Raw genomic sequence first — 20805 nt, 5'->3', positions numbered from 1 at the left:
TTGATTCCATAGCTGGTAATGCATTGCTGTTACTTAATGGTACGTTTAGATGGTCTGAAAATAATTTATAGTAATTTATATTTCTTTTGTTTTGACTGATTAATATTTGAATTGAAATTACTTACATGGTTATCATGTTGATGTTGTTCCCTTGCTGTTCTGTGCAACAAATGTCGTATCAGCTAATGAGTTTACAGATTTCAATATTTCCTAGAGTAGGGCAGTGACTCACATGGTGGAACTAATCGTTAAGTTGTAAATTAGTTATTGATTTTGTAAAGTACGTTATTTGAGTTTGAGACTATTTCATTAATTAATGGATTATTGTTGCTAAAATATTTAGCTATGAAAAATTCTTCTCCGGTGTTTATGTTCCTATTGTTATTGATAACTTTCAATATTTCTAAAGATTCTTTAATATTTGTTAATTCGTTACCTTTATTTATTAGGTGCATAACAAATTTTAATTTGTTTTTATTGTGATGAAAATCAGATTTATGTTCATTGCAACTTGTCCTAAAATTTCTTTTCATTTGTCGTACATATTTCATGTTATAGTTTTTACAGTTTTAATAAGTATATTCCGCCATTTGAGCATCTGTCCTTATCGTGTGTTTTATTTGACATAGATTTATTGTTTGTACTGAAGGCTACATTTATTTTTTTATTTTTTAAAAAAGTTAAACAATTTGTTTGAAATTTTGCTGCAGGATTCAGTACAAACAATAAATTTATTTATTTTGCAAATGGCTAGTACATGACCAATGGAGTCATTGACTACAAACAAACATAAAAAATAGTAATAAGAAAATTTTACAGATAACTTGAAAGTAACTACATTGTAAAATTGATGACAATGGATTGTACATTTTATATAATTTTTAATTTGATTAATTTTAGTTTAGCATGTTTCAAAGATTGACCGAGTGTAGTAGGGTAATATCATGGATATAATAGGATGCGAAACTTACTGAGTTTCCTGTAACACATGCTAGAGGCGCTAATGTAGAAACTGATCTTGCTGCTATCTGTTGGACGGAGGAGAATTTATTACATCTAGCAGTGTGCCAAGTAACGAAAACAAAAACTAATTACTCCATGCATTTAGCACCACACCTGGTGACGAAAATGTTAAGCTATGAAGAAAATATTCCTTCCTTCCCACCCTCACCGATATTATCAACCAACCCAATTCAAAATAAAACATTTACATTTTTATTTCTCACACCATCTTCCACTGAAAATTCTTACCGGAGTCAACAGGAAGATAAAAGAGACGATCTATTTTACACTACCCAATTAAAATATAACCAAATAGAGACAGAAAATAAAGCAAAAGATTAGACGATTGAGATTGTATTCTTTGGGTACCGGTATTTAGTGTACAGTGCAATGGAAAAGTCTGCAGAAACTACTTCAATTTATTATATTACTATTAGTTTACAATACATTCAACAACACTATTTTTACAACGTCCATAAACATCACTGTTTAACATACACTGCTTATACACACACTTAGTATCACTTTATGTCCACTCATTAGCAAGTTTCTGGCTGCCATTTTGTCTTTTCGAGCATCGTCTGTTCATCTCGAATGAACGGATAGAGAACTCTGGGTAATCTACCCAACACATAGTTCTAATGTTCACCACCCATGCCGTTGGGCGCTGTTCATCTTCTTTGAACCCCCTTCTGTCAGATGGTGCTGACCGCAGTTTCACATCCTATTATATATTCATCCATGGTAATATAATCCTGCCAAAGTTCTCTCACATGGACAGCTACCTGCGTCTGGAATATCTTCCCACGATATAATATATGTAATATACGCATTGCAGTGTCCCAAATTGACAACCAGAATAGCTACTTATAGAGACCTAAAACGTATTGACAATTCTGCTTTAATAGAAGACGCATTACGTATACCCTGGGACGCAATATGGAAGTTGCGAACTGTGGACGAGAAGATAGAACAGCTAAATAACTTTATTATAGACTTGTATGACCGACATGCTCCTCTAAAAACTAGACGTGTGAGAAGACTGCCTGCGCCGTGGATGACTGCTGACATACGCAACATGATGGCTGAACGAGATTCGGCATATCGAAAATATAGACGAGACAAAAACGAAACTAATTTTAACAGGTACAAGCAACTGAGAAACAGAACCAGCCAGACTGTTAGGAATGCTAAAATCCGACATGCATACAGCCTTATTGAACCAGGAACTAGCCCCTCCACGCTTTGGAAACATGTGCAGACAATGGGATTAAGACAGACAAAGATCCAGGTAGACGGCAACTCAATCTCACTGGAACGGCTCAATGACCACTTTACGAAAACTCACACTACAACCCTTAGCCCCATTGACAAACAACAGACAATCGATGAACTCTTAAACCTACGGACCAACCCCTCAAGGGAAAAATTTCACTTTTGGTATATTACGCAATCTGACGTAAAGAAAGCCCTGAAACGAATCACAACTAAAGCAGAAGGACCAGACCACGTCAATATTTCGTTATTAAACAAAATCATAGACGTAATACTACCGACTGTGACCCACATTTTCAATGCCTCAATTATGACTTCGACTTACCCACAGCAATGGAAACTCGCTTTTGTCCACCCAATTCCCAAGACCAAAACACCGACATCTTATAACGACTACAGACCTATCAGCATCCTACCTGCCCTATCTAAAGCATTGGAGCGCATTGTACACAAGCAACTGACAGAATACTTAAACAAATACAAACTTCTCGACTCTTATCAATCAGGTTTCAGGGCCGGACATAACACAAGTACAGCATTACTTAAAATCACGGAAGACCTACGCGAGGCCCGGGACGAACGTAAATTGACAATAATGACTTTACTTGACTTCAGCAAAGCCTTCGATTCTGTAGACACTGACTTATTAATATGTAAACTCAGAAGACTACACCTAGAAGAGCACGTTGTCCTGTGGTTTGACTCTTACCTTAATGGCCGCCAACAAAGTGTGATAGCTGGAAATCGTTCTTCCCCTTGGCAGGCCGTAAGGTCAGGGATCCCACAGGGATCAGTTCTTGGCCCTTTACTATTTACAATTTATATCAACGACATATCAGAATCTCTAAAGTACTGCCGACACCATCTCTATGCAGACGACCTTCAAATATACATAAAATTCCACACTGACGAAATAAATGATGCAATAACTAAAATTAATGACGACCTGAACTCAATCTGCACATGGATACGGAAATTCCGACTTAAACTAAATCCAGAAAAATCACAGTCAATCATTGTGGGCCATTCACGTTTGTTAAGCACTATTACCATACCAAATTTGTCCCCGATTAAAATACACGGCACCGAAATTCCGTTCAGTGAATCAGTAAAGAATCTAGGTATTTATATGGATAAAAGTTTAAATTGGAACATTCAAGTTGCAGAAACCTGCAAAAAGGTATTTTCATTAATCCACTCGTTTAGACGATTGAAGAATTTTCTACCCCTTTCCATGAAAAAAATGTTAGTGCAAACACTCGTGATGCCCCACTTCGATTACTCTGATATTCTGCTTACTGACCTAAGCGTTACTTCGGCGCAGAGACTACAACGTGTTCATAATATGTGCGTCCGTTTCGTCTGCAATATTCGCCGGGCTGATCACGTAACACCATCCCTCGAAATGTTGTCCTGGCTCCGTCTAGAAGATCGTAGGAAAATCCACTGTCTTTCCCTTCTCTTTCACATATTACATTTCTCCACTCCTGTCTATCTTGCGTCTCGTTTTCAAAATTTATCCACCCATCATAACCTAGACACACGATCACAACACTCCTCAATATTATCCATTCCCTCCCACCGAACATCCTCATATTCATCTTCTTTCACTGTGGCTGTTCCTCGACTTTGGAATTCCCTACCGAGTAATGTCAGGGACTGTCAGACATCAAATCAATTTAAGAATAGGTTAACGAGATATTTTTCTAACAATTATTGTCAACAATAATAGCTGTTTCAGGTTTCTCAGTGTTTAATGGTTATATATATCACAGACAAATATATAAATTATCTCATTATTATTATTATTATTACTATTATAATTACCATTATTATTATTATTGTTGTTATTATTATTATTATCATTATTATTATAACTATTTCTTACCAGTGTTTATTATTGTCACACTAACATTAGTTATCCAATTTTCATCACTTACTTTCATGTTGTTTTATGATCTAGATATTAATGTAATAACTATGTAAGCAAATGTATTTAATTAGAATTAGAGTCTGGCTGGGCGGAAGAGAAGGCCTACTGGCCTTAGCTCTGCCAGATTAAATAAATAAATTAAATTATTATTATATTTCAATTCAATACCTTAAGATCCATAATTAGATTAGGTCACCAACATAGTGTTCAATAAAATAGCAATAATAAGAACCTGATGATGCTTTGATTAAAGTGAAAATGTTAGTCCAAATATGTAATGTATAATAAGGTGTAATATCAATGTATTCACCTAATGATAAGTAAAGACGGAATTATTGAAAATAAATTTTTTATCCTTCAAGGCTTCAAATGACATTACTCTGATAAATATAGAGGCGAATCACACAGAAGTTGCCAGTATTCTTATTTAGCCATGAGGTTGTTTTTTGATGGGTGGAGCACTGGGTTTTCCTTCTTAGTTGTTGCACTGAGCTGACAACACAATTTTGCTGACACTTTACATTATCAGTCTCAATTAGCAAGTTGTATGAACTGTATTGCGAAATACTTATGTTTAACCATGGTTAGATACACAATACAAAAACGCATTTTCATTGAAACATATCTACTGAAGAAGTCATACAAGATGTGTTTATGCAGGTTCCAATGGCTACACAGCCATAAAACCAGTATGTTGTTAAAGTAATTAGTAAGTTGCGAGAAAGAGACTTCATTTTCGATAGAAGGAACATTGTATGAAATTAAGTTCAATTCTTGTACTGGGTGACAAGTACTTTTTCTTGGACTCAACTCCATCCTCACAAGCATTTATTCAAGTGTTCTTTATATTAAAGTATACTTCTAACAATGTGTTTTCTTATCAAGGCAGAACCTCCTTCTCACTACTAATTTAACACACTTTAAATGGTTGTGCAGCCTCTGGAAAATGCTGCCAAAACTTATATAAACACATCTTGTAGGACTTCTTCTTGTAGATATGTTTCAACAAAGAAAATATGTTGCAATACGGTGTATCTAACCATGTTTAAAAATACAAATTTCTCGATATAGTTCAGACATCTGACTGACGAAGAATGACAATGACATACCGCCAGTCAAAAACCAATCTCTGGCTTGATAAGAATGCTGGTAACTTAGGTTTGCAGATCACACACTGCAGTTTCCTAGAATGTTTTCCAGTCTGTGGGGCATGCAATGGACCATGTGTGCCTAAGTGCTTGTGCAGTTGTCTATGACCTCAGACAGAAAGAAGTTAGATTTGACTTGCTCTCTACAGAGCATTACTCTACTCTCTCTACTGAAACATTAGAGAAATTCAATTTTCCGCAGTTGCAAACCAAAACCCTTCATTATAGCCAAATTAGTATGAATCATTTAAAATAGTTGTACAATAAAGAATCAGTAAAAGTTACATATACCAGTACTTCAAATTTGTAATTAATATAATAAAGTTTTGTTCTTTAGGCAAAATGGCGTAATTTAAAGTAGTACTTAAATTTTCCTTATTTTCAAATACTTCAATCTGTTTCTATACACCCAGAAATTTTCATTACATACAGATTGTATGTTTTTGAGAAAAAAATTGTCCAAGGTATGTTCACTTGGAAATACTTACTCAATTTGGATGCCCATGTCATCAGTTTTGATAATATCATTAAGAGCTTCAGTTACATTAAGCAGAACACCACAAAACCTCTCTAGCACGGCACTGTAATGTAACAAAATAAACCTAAAATGTTGCACCATATGTATTCCAGCAATGTATAAGGTTATTCAAGAGCCACTTCAAACTTTAAAGTGTTACAAACAATATATCTTAAGGTACGGTCACAAGTCGCTACTTTTGCAGCACTATTTTCATATTGTGCAGCTGCAAAAGTTGCGTGTCGTGTTCACACGTAAGCCAAAAGTAGCACGCTGCACGCTACTTTTCATGCTGCACAACCCGAGTGCTGCAAAAGTTGCAGCTGGAGGTTGCGAGTCTGTTCACACGCAAGGCACTACTTCTGCAGCCGCAGTCATGCTGCAGGTTCCCATCTCCGTGTGGAAAATACAATTGCTTGCTTAGTGTGATCAAAGAGTTCTCTATACTTAAAGTAGTTCTGCGTTCTGTGAAGATATATTTATGCAATGACCAGTAGTAATACGAGATGCAACAAGGTTATACACAGTAAGGAGAGGGAGATAACAAGGTCACTGATTGTTTATTATGATCAAGAGGCGAAAGAGAAATGTCTAACGATAAATATTAATAAGGTGACTGAAAGAGATACCAGATATACAGGTGTGAGTATGAGATACCTACTCACAATAAGAACATCAGAACGAGACTCTGAAATCTCCTGGGAAGAAGAGGTATGTTAGCACAATGATGTTATTTGTGCATTTTTTTTTAAATACTAGGGCATTCCAAAAGTAATGGCAACACAGTTACTGTTTCACTACAACTAAATATGCTGTCAAGGATATATCATGGCTCGATAAGAAATGCATTCCTGTTTTGCCACCTATGAGAAAATGTGATTTGATGGACCTAATTAACACACATAAATCAGTAGAGAAATTATTCACAGTTGACCAGCTTCTGAAACAGCATGACAATTCAGTACTTCGGCTCCCACAATACATGTGCAATCTCAATTGCATAGAGCTGGCATGGTTAAAGATTAAGCACTATGTTCGTGAAAACAATCCTGCTGGTGACCTGTCACTGAAGACACTACAGAAGACGACCAGAGCAGCTGTTGACCAGGTGACGAGTGAAGACTGGACAGACTTTTGGAACCATGTGGTGCATCTCGAATAGGACTACTGGAAAAATGACACAATAATGGAGGACACCATTGATGAATTTACAATACGTCTAGAGACACCTACAGCAATGACAACTATAATGATGATAATAATGAAGCAGAAGAGGAGGAGGAAGAAGAAGAAAAAGAAGAATGTAGATAATAGTGACTCTGTGTGGAAATGAAGTGTCTTTGGAAACCCAACAACTAGATCTATAGCGTCTACTTGAAAGACTTTATGTATCGCGTACCATCAGTAGATCATGGTCAGATACGAATTGTAATAATTGGAGTTGTGATTATACTGTATTGCAAATTTGGTCAAAATGTAAGTGGCAGGCATCTGAGAGACTAAGTTCGAATCGGGTATTTCCGTGAGCGCTCGGGACAGCTAGGCTTTATTCAAAAGACTGCATACATTCTTCTAGTAATTATAATGGGGAACACAACTATTAATCACTAAAATCTTACGAGAAAATAATTCATATGCGAGATTTAAAACAGACATCGTTCAGAGTGTTTAAACAGTAAATGTTGTAACACAAACACTATCTACAATATAACATGTTCTCAAGTGGAGTATGACTATTGCTCGTTACAATGCCATTCTGACTGCAGTAAAACTCTTAGCGTAGTTGGTAGAGTATTTGCTAAGAGTTGGTGAGGTTGCAAGTTCAAATCTTCGTGGAGTTACTAAACTTTTTTTTTGTTGCCTTTTAAATGCATCAGTGAAAATATAACAGGTTTTCGTCATTTTGTTTATCCTTAGAATACTTTTCGCTTTATTATTTTTTTCGTGTTAATAGAAACGTTTGACGCTAAATTGAAATAACACTAAAGACGACAATTAGGGGCTTTCATATTAAAATGCTGTGTTAATTATTTTATTACACTTACACTTGCTTTACACTCTATTACCTAAGGAACAGTCAGTAAATATGACGGTTAAATAATTGGCAATAATTAATTTGCAAGTTGTGCTACAGGGAATATGATCATTATACTAATCTATATCCATAAACATCAGGGTCTAAATGTAGTAATTGTAAACAAGAAGAAAAACCATAATTCTGATGACAAAATATATTCTGATTTTCTGGAATTATAACCACAAATTTTCACCAATTTTGTAATTATCTGTAAGTAACATGAATTAACACAAGCAAAATTATTTGATTATATTACACTAAAAGGAGGTAGCCCAAATCAGCGCCTTGTATTATGGAGTTAACTACATCAGCATGCGGAGGTTTATGGTAGTGAACTGCGCGCTAGCCAGAAGGGACTTAGAAAATTTTCACTGCTGAAAAGACTGGCCACTTTCATTTTGACCAAGTGTACACAGACGAAGAAAAATGTAATTTATTTATATTTGTTATTTTGTGAATCCATACACATTGACTAAACGTGTCCAATACAATGTAATGAAATTAAATACTGAATGATGCTTTTATAACTGTACGTACAACTGCTGCAGCCACGGTCAGGTAGCTAGCAGACAGCTACGGGGCAGTGAGAGAGCACTAGGCTGGTATTCATAATCGACACTTTCGATCACAGTGTCCTTTGGAAGACCCAAAGTATCACTTTTCCGTTGCACAGTCGACACTTTGGTGCAAAGGAACACTTTGGATGAAAGTGTACTTCCGACCACACTTTGAGTCGAAAGTGTCACTTTGTAGAAAAATGGCGGACGTCTTGGAAGTTGTCGAATTACTTATTAGAACGTGCGGAAGAAGTGGCACAATTAGTGGACAATGTACGAAAGCGCTATATTAGGGATAGGCTTAAAGACAATCCCGTGGAATTTTATGATACAGAATTAAAAAAAACGGTTCCGATTTGATAAAGAAATTGTTATTGAGATTGCTCATCTTTTCGATGACCAGTTGACAAAAACGAATAATAGAGTTTGCCAGTGCCTCCAATAATATAGTTATTGATTGCATTAAAATTCTATGCTACAGATATGTACCATACATTAATATCTATAATATTATAGTTCAGGTATTTCTGTAGTAACATTCGTATATTTATAACATCAATTCGATGAAGTGATATGTAGGTAGATATGCCTATATAACCTATTTTTATTTCTGAAACGAATTTTTTAACTTAAATAATATTAAACTAACTTCAATCTAATGTAGGCGTAACTATCTTAAATTAGCATTGAGAGACCTCACATGCCTGCCTTCTAAGCAGATTCCATAATTATATTGGGTTTAAAATGATTTTGATTTTTGTTGACTACTTGTATTTTGAGATAAGATTTATCTTGATGTTGATATAATCATTACTGTTTTGATAATATATATTTTCATGCCGGTAAGCAATACATCTGATATGGCTGCTTCTGCTGAGATACTCTGTCTCTGGTTCATGTGTAGTCATAACCTCACCATGAAAAGAGATCTCATGCCATTAGGCCTATTTTGTTTTGCATTGTAGAAAAATTTGGCATTCAAAATATTCTTGAAGAGCAGGCAATAATAGAAACAAGAGAGAGAGAGAGAGAGAGAGAGAGAGATGATGATGATGATGATAATAATAATAATAATAATAATAATAACAATAATAATAATAATAATAGCAGTAGTAACACAGTATACTATATAAAGTCACGAAGCTTGGGATGCTTTTTTGCAAATCTCGCGATAGTTGCTAGCCGCTTGGAGCGCTGTGAGTACTAGGAACAACAGACTGTGCCACAGCCATCGTGATCTAATACAGGTCGTAAGGCAGACCATGTAACTCACTTAACCCGATCACGAAGGGCGGCGTTTCAACATATAAATTAGTTGGAATGCATAAACAGTAACATATGTTTCTCTCAAATGTAGTGTAATTCCATTAATAGAATTTAAAACAATGATTTTGAGACACTTCAGACATAATTCACTTGCGAGTTAAGATGTAATATTATTTATGGTGTGAAAATTACGTTGTTCATATGTGTAATACCTGCCTTTATTTCGATTAAATATTGCGAAATTCTTGTACATTCAATTAGGCACGATTCAATAATATTCAATTGCACCGCACGGATATTTAGATATGTTGAAATTATAGGTTACGTTTACTGTACGACTTGCCCCTTTCTGTCTAAATTTAGTGATCTCCAATGCCTTGCCATTCATATGAAAATTATAGGTTATGTTTACTATATTTAACTTATATTCCTAAATTCGCAATCATACATTATAATTAAGCATAATGTCATGTATGATAACCGGGACATTCAATTTGTCTGTATTTTAATACTACAATTGAGTACTGAATTATTGTATTTATCTACTACTTAAGAGACGAAGTAACACAAATGTACGTACACTAATTTCATAGGAGTGGTATGGTAAATGTTTTGTCTAAAATTAAGGAAGGTAGATGTGCTGAATTGAAATCACAATATAAATTCTCTTTTATTAAACCTCAAAATAGCTTCCATTCTAAACTTAAAATGTTGATGCAAACAGATTATGTTAACATGTAAAATTCTCTTCACATTAAAATAACACAGTTTTGTAATTATTTCTGAAACATATTATGCAACAAGAAGTAAACAGAACTTATAGACACATTACACTACATAAATCATAGCAATGATACACAATAAAGTTATAATATTTCACCGAGCTCCATACACTGAAATAGAAAACCCCAACATACATTACGGCCTGGTCTAAATCGAAAAGGCATTGACTGTGCCGTATTTCGCTTTGTTGTGAAAAGTTGTATAAACTGTGAAATGTTCGTTATCGGTTGTAATAACTGTAAATGGCTAAAATACAATAATTTGAATAATAATATGGGACATGGAGACGTTTATAGTACTATAAATTGTAAGAAAAATAGGTTAGAGTTATCCTTCTTCCAAAAGATCCAGAAAAGTGAGTTTATAGAATATAATATATATTTTATGAAAATAATATATAAACCTTATGTATTTCATATTTCAATAGTGGAAGGAAGGTGTTAATTTTTTCAAAAGAACACGATATCGATAGTACAATACATTTTATGGTCTGCTAGGGAAAGAGTCTGTGATGAGGCGATAGTAGCGATCCTGGTGGTGAGCAACTATCTATGGATGCATATTTCAACTGTCTATGTTTGCATATTTAGTAAGTATTAAGCTTCGTGACTGTATATACTAGAATGTGGTAGTGTGTTTATTTCATTCTTTTGACTTCTATTCACTATTCACGAAAAAGACAAAAATTAAAATAAAGGGAATAAAATGATATATTAATGAAGCAGATACGTATAAAACCTAACCTAACGATATAAATTTTATATATATATATATATATATATATACAAAACTTAACCTACTCAGTCCAACTTAACCACACTATATATCAATAGAAGCTATGTACAAAATCTAACCTAATTATATATAAATCAGTGGAATGGATACATACAGAACCTAACTTAACGATATAAATCAATGAAAGAGATATGTACAAAACCTAATCTAACTATATAAATCAATGAATCAGTTATGTACTGCACAAAACCTAACCTAATTTCACCAGCAGTATCACTACCTATTTAATAAAATATTATATATCTAAACTGACTGAAATAATCTAAACTATCAACAACAAAAACAAGAAAACTAGAAACTGAAATAAAACAACTTTAAATATATATTTTCTTTCGCACACAATCAATTAGGCTCCCAACTCAAATCACAAGCATTATAATCTGTGGGTTACACATTAATTTTGTTATTGTTTGTTCACTTGTTTTGAAAGGCATTGTGGGACTTCTGTTACCAACCAAATAGTAACTCTACACTTTGCTGGCATAAAGTGACACTTTGTAAATTGCACTTCTTCTATTGTCTATGAATACCAATAATATGAAAGAGACACTTTCGTCAAAAGTGTCACTTTGCAAAGTGGTGATATAAAATGTCGACTATGAATACCAGCCTAAGAAACTCAGCTGCCTAGATAAGTTGCGCGGAAAATATACGCAACGTTTCACATAAGGAAAGGTTCCCAGGACATGTCCAAGGGTTTCTATCTCACTGGGACATTGCCTGCAGTGGTTGTCCCGAGACCTACCAGATATAGCTCTTACAGCACTTACATTGGCCGTCATTTTGATAACCTCTTTCCATCAGAATTAGTTATCTATTTGTTAGAGGACGTGAATTCACTGCACAGAATAATGCCTTTTCCCTTTTGAGTAAGTTCACCATGAGTTCTCGTTGGTGTAATTCAGTCCTAATTTTTCTGGTGTTTATTACACCTCTTGTGTAAGTGAAGGGTTCAGTTCCATCAATCTGAAGGCTGTTCAAACAATGTTTTGCTTCCACTATCAGGCATCTGGTGTTATGTACATATCATTATACAGAAGCAATTTCAAGAGTTGACATGTTGCAAGTAAGCAATGTGACCAGAATATACCTAAGCTTTTAATTTTTTTTTTTCGGAATACAACATACCAACGGCCCAGTTCGAGAATGGAGCATGTGTAGTAGACTGCATACACAACTCGGTAAAAGCCCAGACTGGAATGTTTTAAAATAGCAATAGCATTGCTACATTGTCTCGGCAGGCAAGCTGTGAGGAAAGTCAGTGTGTAAGTACGGCAATAACCATGAAACTTCACAATTGAAGCTTGCTATATGACATTCTGAACACATCAACTGCTATAAACATTTGTATCATGTTACTGATTTACATGACTCAGAACTAGAAAATCTGGCCAATAGATGCAGGAAAATGATAAATCGAGGAACAATAGATGCGAGTTTTATAGTCATAGTTTGAACATGTTCAGGGACCAACGAATTTGAATGATTGATCCGGGAATGATAAATCGAGATTCAACTGTATATGTCTTTGAAGGTCATAGGAATGTACTTCAAATTGGGCTCAGGTACAGGACAATCAAAAGATGCGTAAATAGAAATCATTGTTTCATTAGCCTATACACAAAAGGAAATAAAGTACATTACACACAGCTAACACCTTTCAAAATAGTCCCTCAAGGCTTCCACACATCTCTGCTAACAATGAAGACAGCACTGAACACCATCGGCTGTATGTGATTCATCAATGTATAAGGCAATCTGTCATCCAAATACTGTGAAAATGTCTTCCTTGTTTACCAAGCGCTTCCAAGGCAGTGGCTTCTTCAGTTGTGGAATGAGATCAAAGTCGCATGGACTGTGATTGGACGAGTAGGGAAAGTGTTCTAAGATCTAGCACCTACACCATTCACTGTCTATCACTGACACGAACTGCAGTGTGAGCTGTAGCATTATCATGGAGGATGTCCATCTTGGAGCACGGCTGCCAGCACACATGTGCTGTTAATTAGTCACCAATGCACACAGAAGCCATCTGGTGAAGGCATTCCATAGAATGTAACACAGGTTTTCAAATGTATATATTGGACTAATCATGTTGCCACATGTTCCAAAGATATAAGGGCAATTCCATTTGTCATGGAATCAGCTTTGGACTGTCTTGACATAAGTAATTTCTGACAGTTTTAAGAATGTAAACAGGGAAGGAATATGTCATCATGTCATGTACAATTGGGTTCAAAAAGAACAGGCCGACTCTTGCCAGATTAAATATAAAGTTTTTAATTCAGGTTCACATGAGTAAACTCATTGCATTCGAAGGCAATGCTGTGATATTTTTTCTGGTTGATTCTTTGATAGTGATCCGTCTACAATGCAGCAAAGGCAACAAGGTGCTGTAGAGTAGAGGTAAGGTTTCTGATTTTGGTACCAGAGATTCTAAGCTTGCTTCCCGTCGGGGTTATTTTTTTGTTGTATTATTTTATATTTTTAATGACAAGTGATAGTGGAATTTGATAATATACATGCTTATGGAAGTCCTGCAAACATATTACAGCCCATTATTCGTAGGCTATTATTAGGCATGACCTGGCCTGTATACAAAATTTATAGTTACTTGCTTTCTCGAAAATCAGAAGCACATCAGATATAAGTAAACAAAATTTATAGTCAGTTTCATGTGTTCACCTTTATAAAAATTTCCAGATCCTTATACTTCACAGAAATTAATTTGTATGCGGTATTATTTATATAAGTATAGCCATGCTACACAGAGAAAATTACAATTAAATATCTCAATAAACAGAAGACTACAATAATAAATGGAGAGAACACGTAGAATGAATAGAATTACCTGAAATATCACATAAACTGCATCATTACAAACCAGTTGAAAGGCGAAACATAGGATGCCCAAGAAAAATGCTGATGAGACAAATATTAAACCACTTCTAAACCGGAACAATCTTGACTTAATCCGTGTTGTAAAATATGATGTTGATGATAATATTATTTCTACTTGTTTGTCGACAAATATCCCAGACCAAGCCACATAATCGCTGCCCTGAGTGAAGACTGTTTCATTGTAATAGGATTCTCTTCCCTTGTCATAACACATTTGTTAAGTCGTGAGTGATCCTACATTATGAGAGTTGTGAAACTTTCGTAGGTGTCACAGGTGTTTTTGAACGAAAATACAATTAATTTCTGGAGTTAATATTCAAAGCACATATCAAAGTAAAATAATTTTAATATGTAGCAAAATAAAAAGACGAACTATCCTTCTCTAGATCCCACGCAAAATTTTATGGTTTAATTCGATATGCAGACCCTAATTAATTTTTGCAATATTGTGGCTGGTCCAAAAAGGGGGTTCAAGAACCTAAACAGCAGCAAGTATTGGACATATGACTGACGAAGAATATGAAATATCAATATATGTTATATATTATTATAACATATCACTCTACTTTTTATTATTTCTAATATTGTTTTATTATTTATGAAAATTGGCTTTCAAATATTGTCAATGTACATTGTGAAGAATATAGGTAAACAAACTACAGAAAGCTAAACTTCAATATGAATTGAAGAATGGCAGCCTAAACAATATCACTTCAGTATTGCCATTATTAAAACAGACAGAACTAAATTAATGTTTACAATGGTAACATGTTTTAATGTTGTAGTTAAACATATTTTTAAAAGCTATAAATCAGATATAGGCCTAAATTCAGGCAGTTTTATTAATAGATAGGAGTGTTGCCTCAGGGGCGGATTGTGCTATTTACTAAACATTCAATCGACTTCCAGGAGATGTGACTACTTGGTACTTGTGTAAATGGTGTATAAGTCTTATCATGGTAATTTGTAATGTAAAAAATTAAGATTAACAACCAATGTTATTTGGTTTAGACCAGGCCTGCACAAGGTTTGCACTCTCCGAGCAGGCTCACAGCTCATGAGCGGAATGCAGATATTAGCTGCGCTCTGCATAAGGGTGAACTGGAAGAAAGGGTGATCTCGTACAAAATATACACAAAAGGAAGTACTATTACGAGTGTTTATGAAATGAATTCCCGTTCAGTGTTTGCAAAACTATCTTGGACTATTATTAATTAATAAAGAAATATTTATTTTACAGAAATAATAGAAACTCTATAGCTACTTAAATGTACAATATCATTTTGTTATATTTTTATTTATCAGTACATCAGAACGAGGTTTTATGCTGTTGGCAGCTGAAAGGAACAGTAGCCTACTGATCGTATTGAAACATCAGTTACAGATGTTCGATGTCTGCCTTTATTAAAGTTGATTATAGAAAACAGTTGCTCACAAATATAATGTTGAGCCAAACATAGCAATAATTTTCACAGCCAGCCAGTGTAGTCGTGGATATTATTGCTAATGTTTAGTCTTGTAAAACTCAACCAGGCTAGTAGTATTATTCAAATGGTCTTTAGCCCTTAGGTCACATTGAAGATCAATAAGTTCGAGCTGTAAATCGTTAAATGTTACGTTCCATCTTTTAGATTCCTCCATACTGTACTGTAGCAGTAGATAAGCAACATGAAACAGCTACTGAGAATAGGCCTATACAATGCACTCCACTAGACAGATGAGTGGTCGTTTCCCTCTCCTCTACCTACTGCAAGTCTATGTCATTCTGACGTATCTTCCTCTCCGTTTCGGTGAGTGGTAAACACAGCTCTCCCGCTCCAAAGGAGCGTGCACGTTCGTTGAGCGCTGTTTGTGCAGGTATGGTTTAGACCCATGCTTAAGCCACCTATGCTACAATGGCTCATACTTCAATCCGGCTTGTTGTGTAGCTTTCTCGTTCATATTTGTTTCGACAAATTTTGTACCCCGTTTCAACAGATTTAGTATTTGTCAATTTTATTGCTATTTCACTCTTCAAAGGCCCTGATGCAGCTAGAATCAACCCTTCGTTTTATTTCATAACATATTTTAGAACAAAATACAGCACATCTGCATGGTTTAATTGTGTCATCTTGTGAACTGAAGCTTCAAGGAGACGAGCATGCACACTATTCTGTTTCTGGAACTTAAGACAGTGTCGCTAGCCCATTCTTTTTTAACCTTATTTTACATTGTGGTGTACAGTTACCTCTGTACATCAAGGAAACATGACATTTTGAATTGCAATACAGCAAACCACAAGTAAATAAATAATTATAATGTCACAGAATCATCTTTGGGTCAACCATAGTATGATGGCATGTTAACATCATATATCTGTGATTTATAAAGAAGAAGAAAACTTTTTTTATTCACATGGAAGTATATAATGTAAGGAACACAGTGCAAAAAATGACATCTCTTTAACTTCAATCATATATGAAGGGTACACGGGAAAAACGAACAATGTCACATTTCCATTAGAGGTGGGATAGTGATCTATTTCAGTATATTACTACAAAATTTATTGATGTTTCTACTTGAAATGAAGGAAATGATGAGTGTATCCGTGGTTTTAATTCTCCTTTACCACTTTTAATAAAAATAACACTAAAGTTTGTAGTAATACAGTGAATTAGATAATGACATCACCCTTAAGAGCACTGTGACATTGTTCGTTTTTCCCGTGTACTCTTCATATGAATTCTTTAAGAATACCTAGAATGATGTTACGTCATGGAATCAGTGTCCTGGAATCAGAATTTGTCCCAATATCACTACATACATACAAAACAAGTAACACTTCACAAATTAAACATAATGTCAAATCAAATAATGAATGATACACAGGCCCTATATTATAACAAACTGATGGAAATCCTGAAGAAAATAATGTGAATTGGAAAGACAGGAGGCTGTTCAGTAGAGTTGGGTCGATTCGTGAACGAATCGTTCATTCGAACGACTAATAATAAAGAATCGTAAGAATCGATTCGTGGTATCAACGAATCATCGTTCAAAAGAATATGAAGGAATCGGCGTTCAAAAGAATATGAAGGAATCGGCATGGTATCGTAACCCACGATTCTATTCGTTGTTTGATGTAACCTGTCAACGGACATTTCCGAACCGTGTCGAATGCTCCCGAGCGAGAGTGAAATCAAAATATGTACTGCATTTGTTAAGTATGGAAAATAATGAACACAAACCTGAAATTTGCATAGTTAAATGGAGATGTAATGCAAAAAATGTACTTCATAATAAGGTTCAGTTGATAAATTATAATTTAGAGACATTATCTTGGGTAATTTTGTAGATAATGGAGTTCATACTGAATGGTTCCAGCCAATGAGAAAGAGACAATCCAATGTCTCGCCTCTTATGCCATCTATGAGAGAGATGTAGAACGTTTTTGTTCTACGCGTGGTTTGCAAAGGAAAGTGTCTTGCGACGATTCAAAAGAATAGTTGGAATCGCAGACTGGGAAGAATCGTGAACTCGTTGACGATTCAAAAGAATAGTTGGAATCGCAGACTGAGAAGAATCGTGAACGAATCGTTAGAATTGATTCGTAATGTGTGATTGAATCGTTGGAATCGACTTCTGAAAAAGAATCGTGTTGCCCAACTCTACTGTTCAGTAACCTATATACGAAACAAGTCAAAGTCAGGATAGGAGAAGAAATGTCTGAAGGAAGTAAAATAGGAAGAGAAGTACGACAAGGATGCCCTTTATCATCTACCCTGTTCAACATCTACTGTCGGCCTGGGTAGAGTAGTCGGTATAGCGCTGGCCTTCTGTGCTCAAGGTTGCAGTTTCGATCTCGACCCAGGTTGATGGCATTTAAATGTGCTTAAATGCGACAGGCTCATATCAGTAGATTTACTGGCATGTAAAAGAACTCCTGTGGGACGAAATTCCGGGACACCAGCAACGCTGATATAACCTCAGCAGATGCGTCATTAAATAAACCATAATTTTAATTTTTTTTTTTAAACATCTACTTGGAAGATTTGGTGAAGAACTGTTTTCAGAACATGGGAGGGGTAAAAGTAGGAGGAAGAAGAATAAAGTGCATAAGATTTGCTGATGATATGGCGTTAGGAGAAGAGGAGATGATCTTAAGGGTATGGCCACATGAGCTACATTTGTCGCAGCTTTTCTGCTACAAATGTAGCTGCTGTAATTGTTGCAAAATGGGTGGCCACACGGGTGCAACAATTACTGTTCAATTCTGCATTAAATGTCGCTATGTGTGACTACATGACATGCCACACGCGACATTTGTAGCTAGTTCTTTTGTGTTTTGCAGCACTCAGCAGTAGTGTAGTGGAAGCTTTCTTCCGAGATGGATTATGAAGCCAAAGTCGCTTTGTGTGTGGTGTTAGTGTACATTATTACAGTCACACACAATTTTATTGTAATGCACATGAGAAGAAAATTTATAGCAGTGCCATAAAGTTAACTTTTATTCCTGTGTCGATTTTTCAACAGGCAATATTGTTCATCAGTAACAATCGAAAGTACAATGTGGGTGAAGGGTTTGCTGAAAGGTTGCATGAAGACCTAATTTCTCGTGGTTGTGTAGAAGGGTCTGTGTTTTTTTTTTACCAAATGAAGTCACTGTGAAGGGTTTACTGAAACGCTGTTGTATAGATTTTATTACTGAAGAATACCTTTGGTCGAAAATGAAAGAAAGAACATATATGTACTCTCAAAGAACGATATTTTGAAAAGAGTATAAGTAAACACATCTATTATAAAAGTTCTCTTTTTCTTGGTTTTGCAGAATGCTTATTGGACGTTGCGGCAATTTAAACTCGACCCTTATATCAAAAAATACAATTCAAAGTGGAAATGTCTTGATAACACAATAATATATATAAACAATATTGATTTGTGAGGTCTGTCCTAGAAAAGAATTGTACTTTTTTTTTTTTTTCTTTTTCTTTTTCCAAACAAAATTGCTGTGAAGGATTTGCTAGAACACTTTTGTATACATTTTATTATTGAAGAATTCTTTAGGTCGAAACTGAAAGAAGAAAAATGTATGTACTTTTAAAGAAAGATATTTTAAAGAGAGTTAAAAAACAGGGCAACTTAGCCTGGACTATACATAAGCGAAGCAATATTTATTGGCACCGTATTGTTAGTAACAAAATATGTCATATATATTGGCATCGTATTGTTATAAATCTGTCATGATAATAATTTCCCATCTAAAAGTCAATCTCCCTCTCTACTTCACTCCCTCATAAACACAAGCTGATTCTGTTGTTATGATTACATATACATACTGAGAATTTCAACCATTAAAAAAAATGGGTTTTCCTTCAAATTTGAGAATGCCTTTCTCCCATTGTACATCTTATCCAATAGAAAACAGAGTTTACGTTCTCTTAAACATGATAGATCACGTTTCTCAGATTATTAAATTTCGGAGGAGGGGGAAACTGAAAGGTGAATCTTAGGGTATGTTACAGTCTCAGTGTCTCATAAAGTTTTTGACAAACAAAAGATATTCTAACGCTATAAGATAAGCGGGGTGGTACAAATTCCAATATCTTACAGCTAATTCGAGAGACAAATTTCACTGCACTCATCAATGTCACTTTTTTTTATTTTTCAATACATTAGGCCTGAATAAAATGCCAAGGTGTTGTATGCCTGGCTGTAAATTCAATTACCACAAGGGAACTTAGTGGCGATATTTACTTTTCCTTCTGGTGAAGTAACAAAAACAGGATTAAGATTAAGAAAATAGTATTTAAAATTAGCTTACGCATGTATCCATATGCATTTGTAAATTTAATTTGCACTAAATTATTGTAATTCTCTACTGTAAAATGAATAACTTTGATTTGTTATTTTACTGTTTTTAAAGTCTTAATCTGTGTGTCCTTTACATAACATTTGAGTTTCGTTTTCTATTTCATTCCTAAAAAATTAAAGCATGGCCATTCATTTTACACGGTTGTTTGTACTTCTATTACAATTTTTTTTCTTTTGCATGATATTTATTCTTTATTTATTGTCAGTTAGTAGATAAAACTCTTTTGACTTGTATATTCTTTGACTCGCTAAGTCTCCTTTGGGAATTACTAAAGCGGAAATAAATATAATATAAATTTAAAGTTTAAAAATATGGATTTCATAATAAGAAATTCCCTGTAACTAACAACAATGTTAATTCATTTAAGGTGGAAAATTATTGGTCACAAACAGGCCTAACATATCAGACGCTTGCCCCTAAGTTTTATTTTATTATTACTATAATTATTCGTTGTTTCTAAAAATTAATTTTCCCTAATAAAGGATTGTTAATACGTGCGGCTAGTCTACTGAGAGGGAATTTTTGTAGAATAACTTTACAGCATATTTAAATAACTTGGAAGTTTTTCGTTGAATAAAGAGACAAACGAATACCACTTTATTAATGACTTCATCGCTGATCATTGCTTGCTATTATCATCATCATCATTATTATTATTATTATTATTATTATTATTATTATTATTATTATTATTATTATT

At 34.6% G+C, this 20805-nt stretch overlaps 1 protein-coding gene across 3 annotated transcripts in view; it reads right to left on the bottom strand.

Moving 5' to 3' along the window:
- Impbeta11 (importin beta11) overlaps positions 1–20805 on the bottom strand; it is a 212103-nt gene that overhangs the window by 16281 nt on the left and 175017 nt on the right. For 2 of the 3 annotated variants that reach the window (XM_069833446.1, XM_069833447.1), the window contains one exon: positions 5847–5939. The exons of the other annotated variant lie outside the window; for it this stretch is intronic. In XM_069833446.1, coding sequence (XP_069689547.1) covers positions 5847–5939 — 93 coding nt within the window. The remainder of the gene's footprint in view (positions 1–5846; positions 5940–20805) is intronic. 3 annotated transcript variants of the gene reach the window in all.

Source organism: Periplaneta americana, chromosome 8, assembly GCF_040183065.1.
Source record: "Periplaneta americana isolate PAMFEO1 chromosome 8, P.americana_PAMFEO1_priV1, whole genome shotgun sequence".
Classification (NCBI taxonomy): Eukaryota; Metazoa; Arthropoda; class Insecta; order Blattodea; family Blattidae; genus Periplaneta; species Periplaneta americana.
This window is presented reverse-complemented; position numbering and strand designations above follow the sequence as displayed.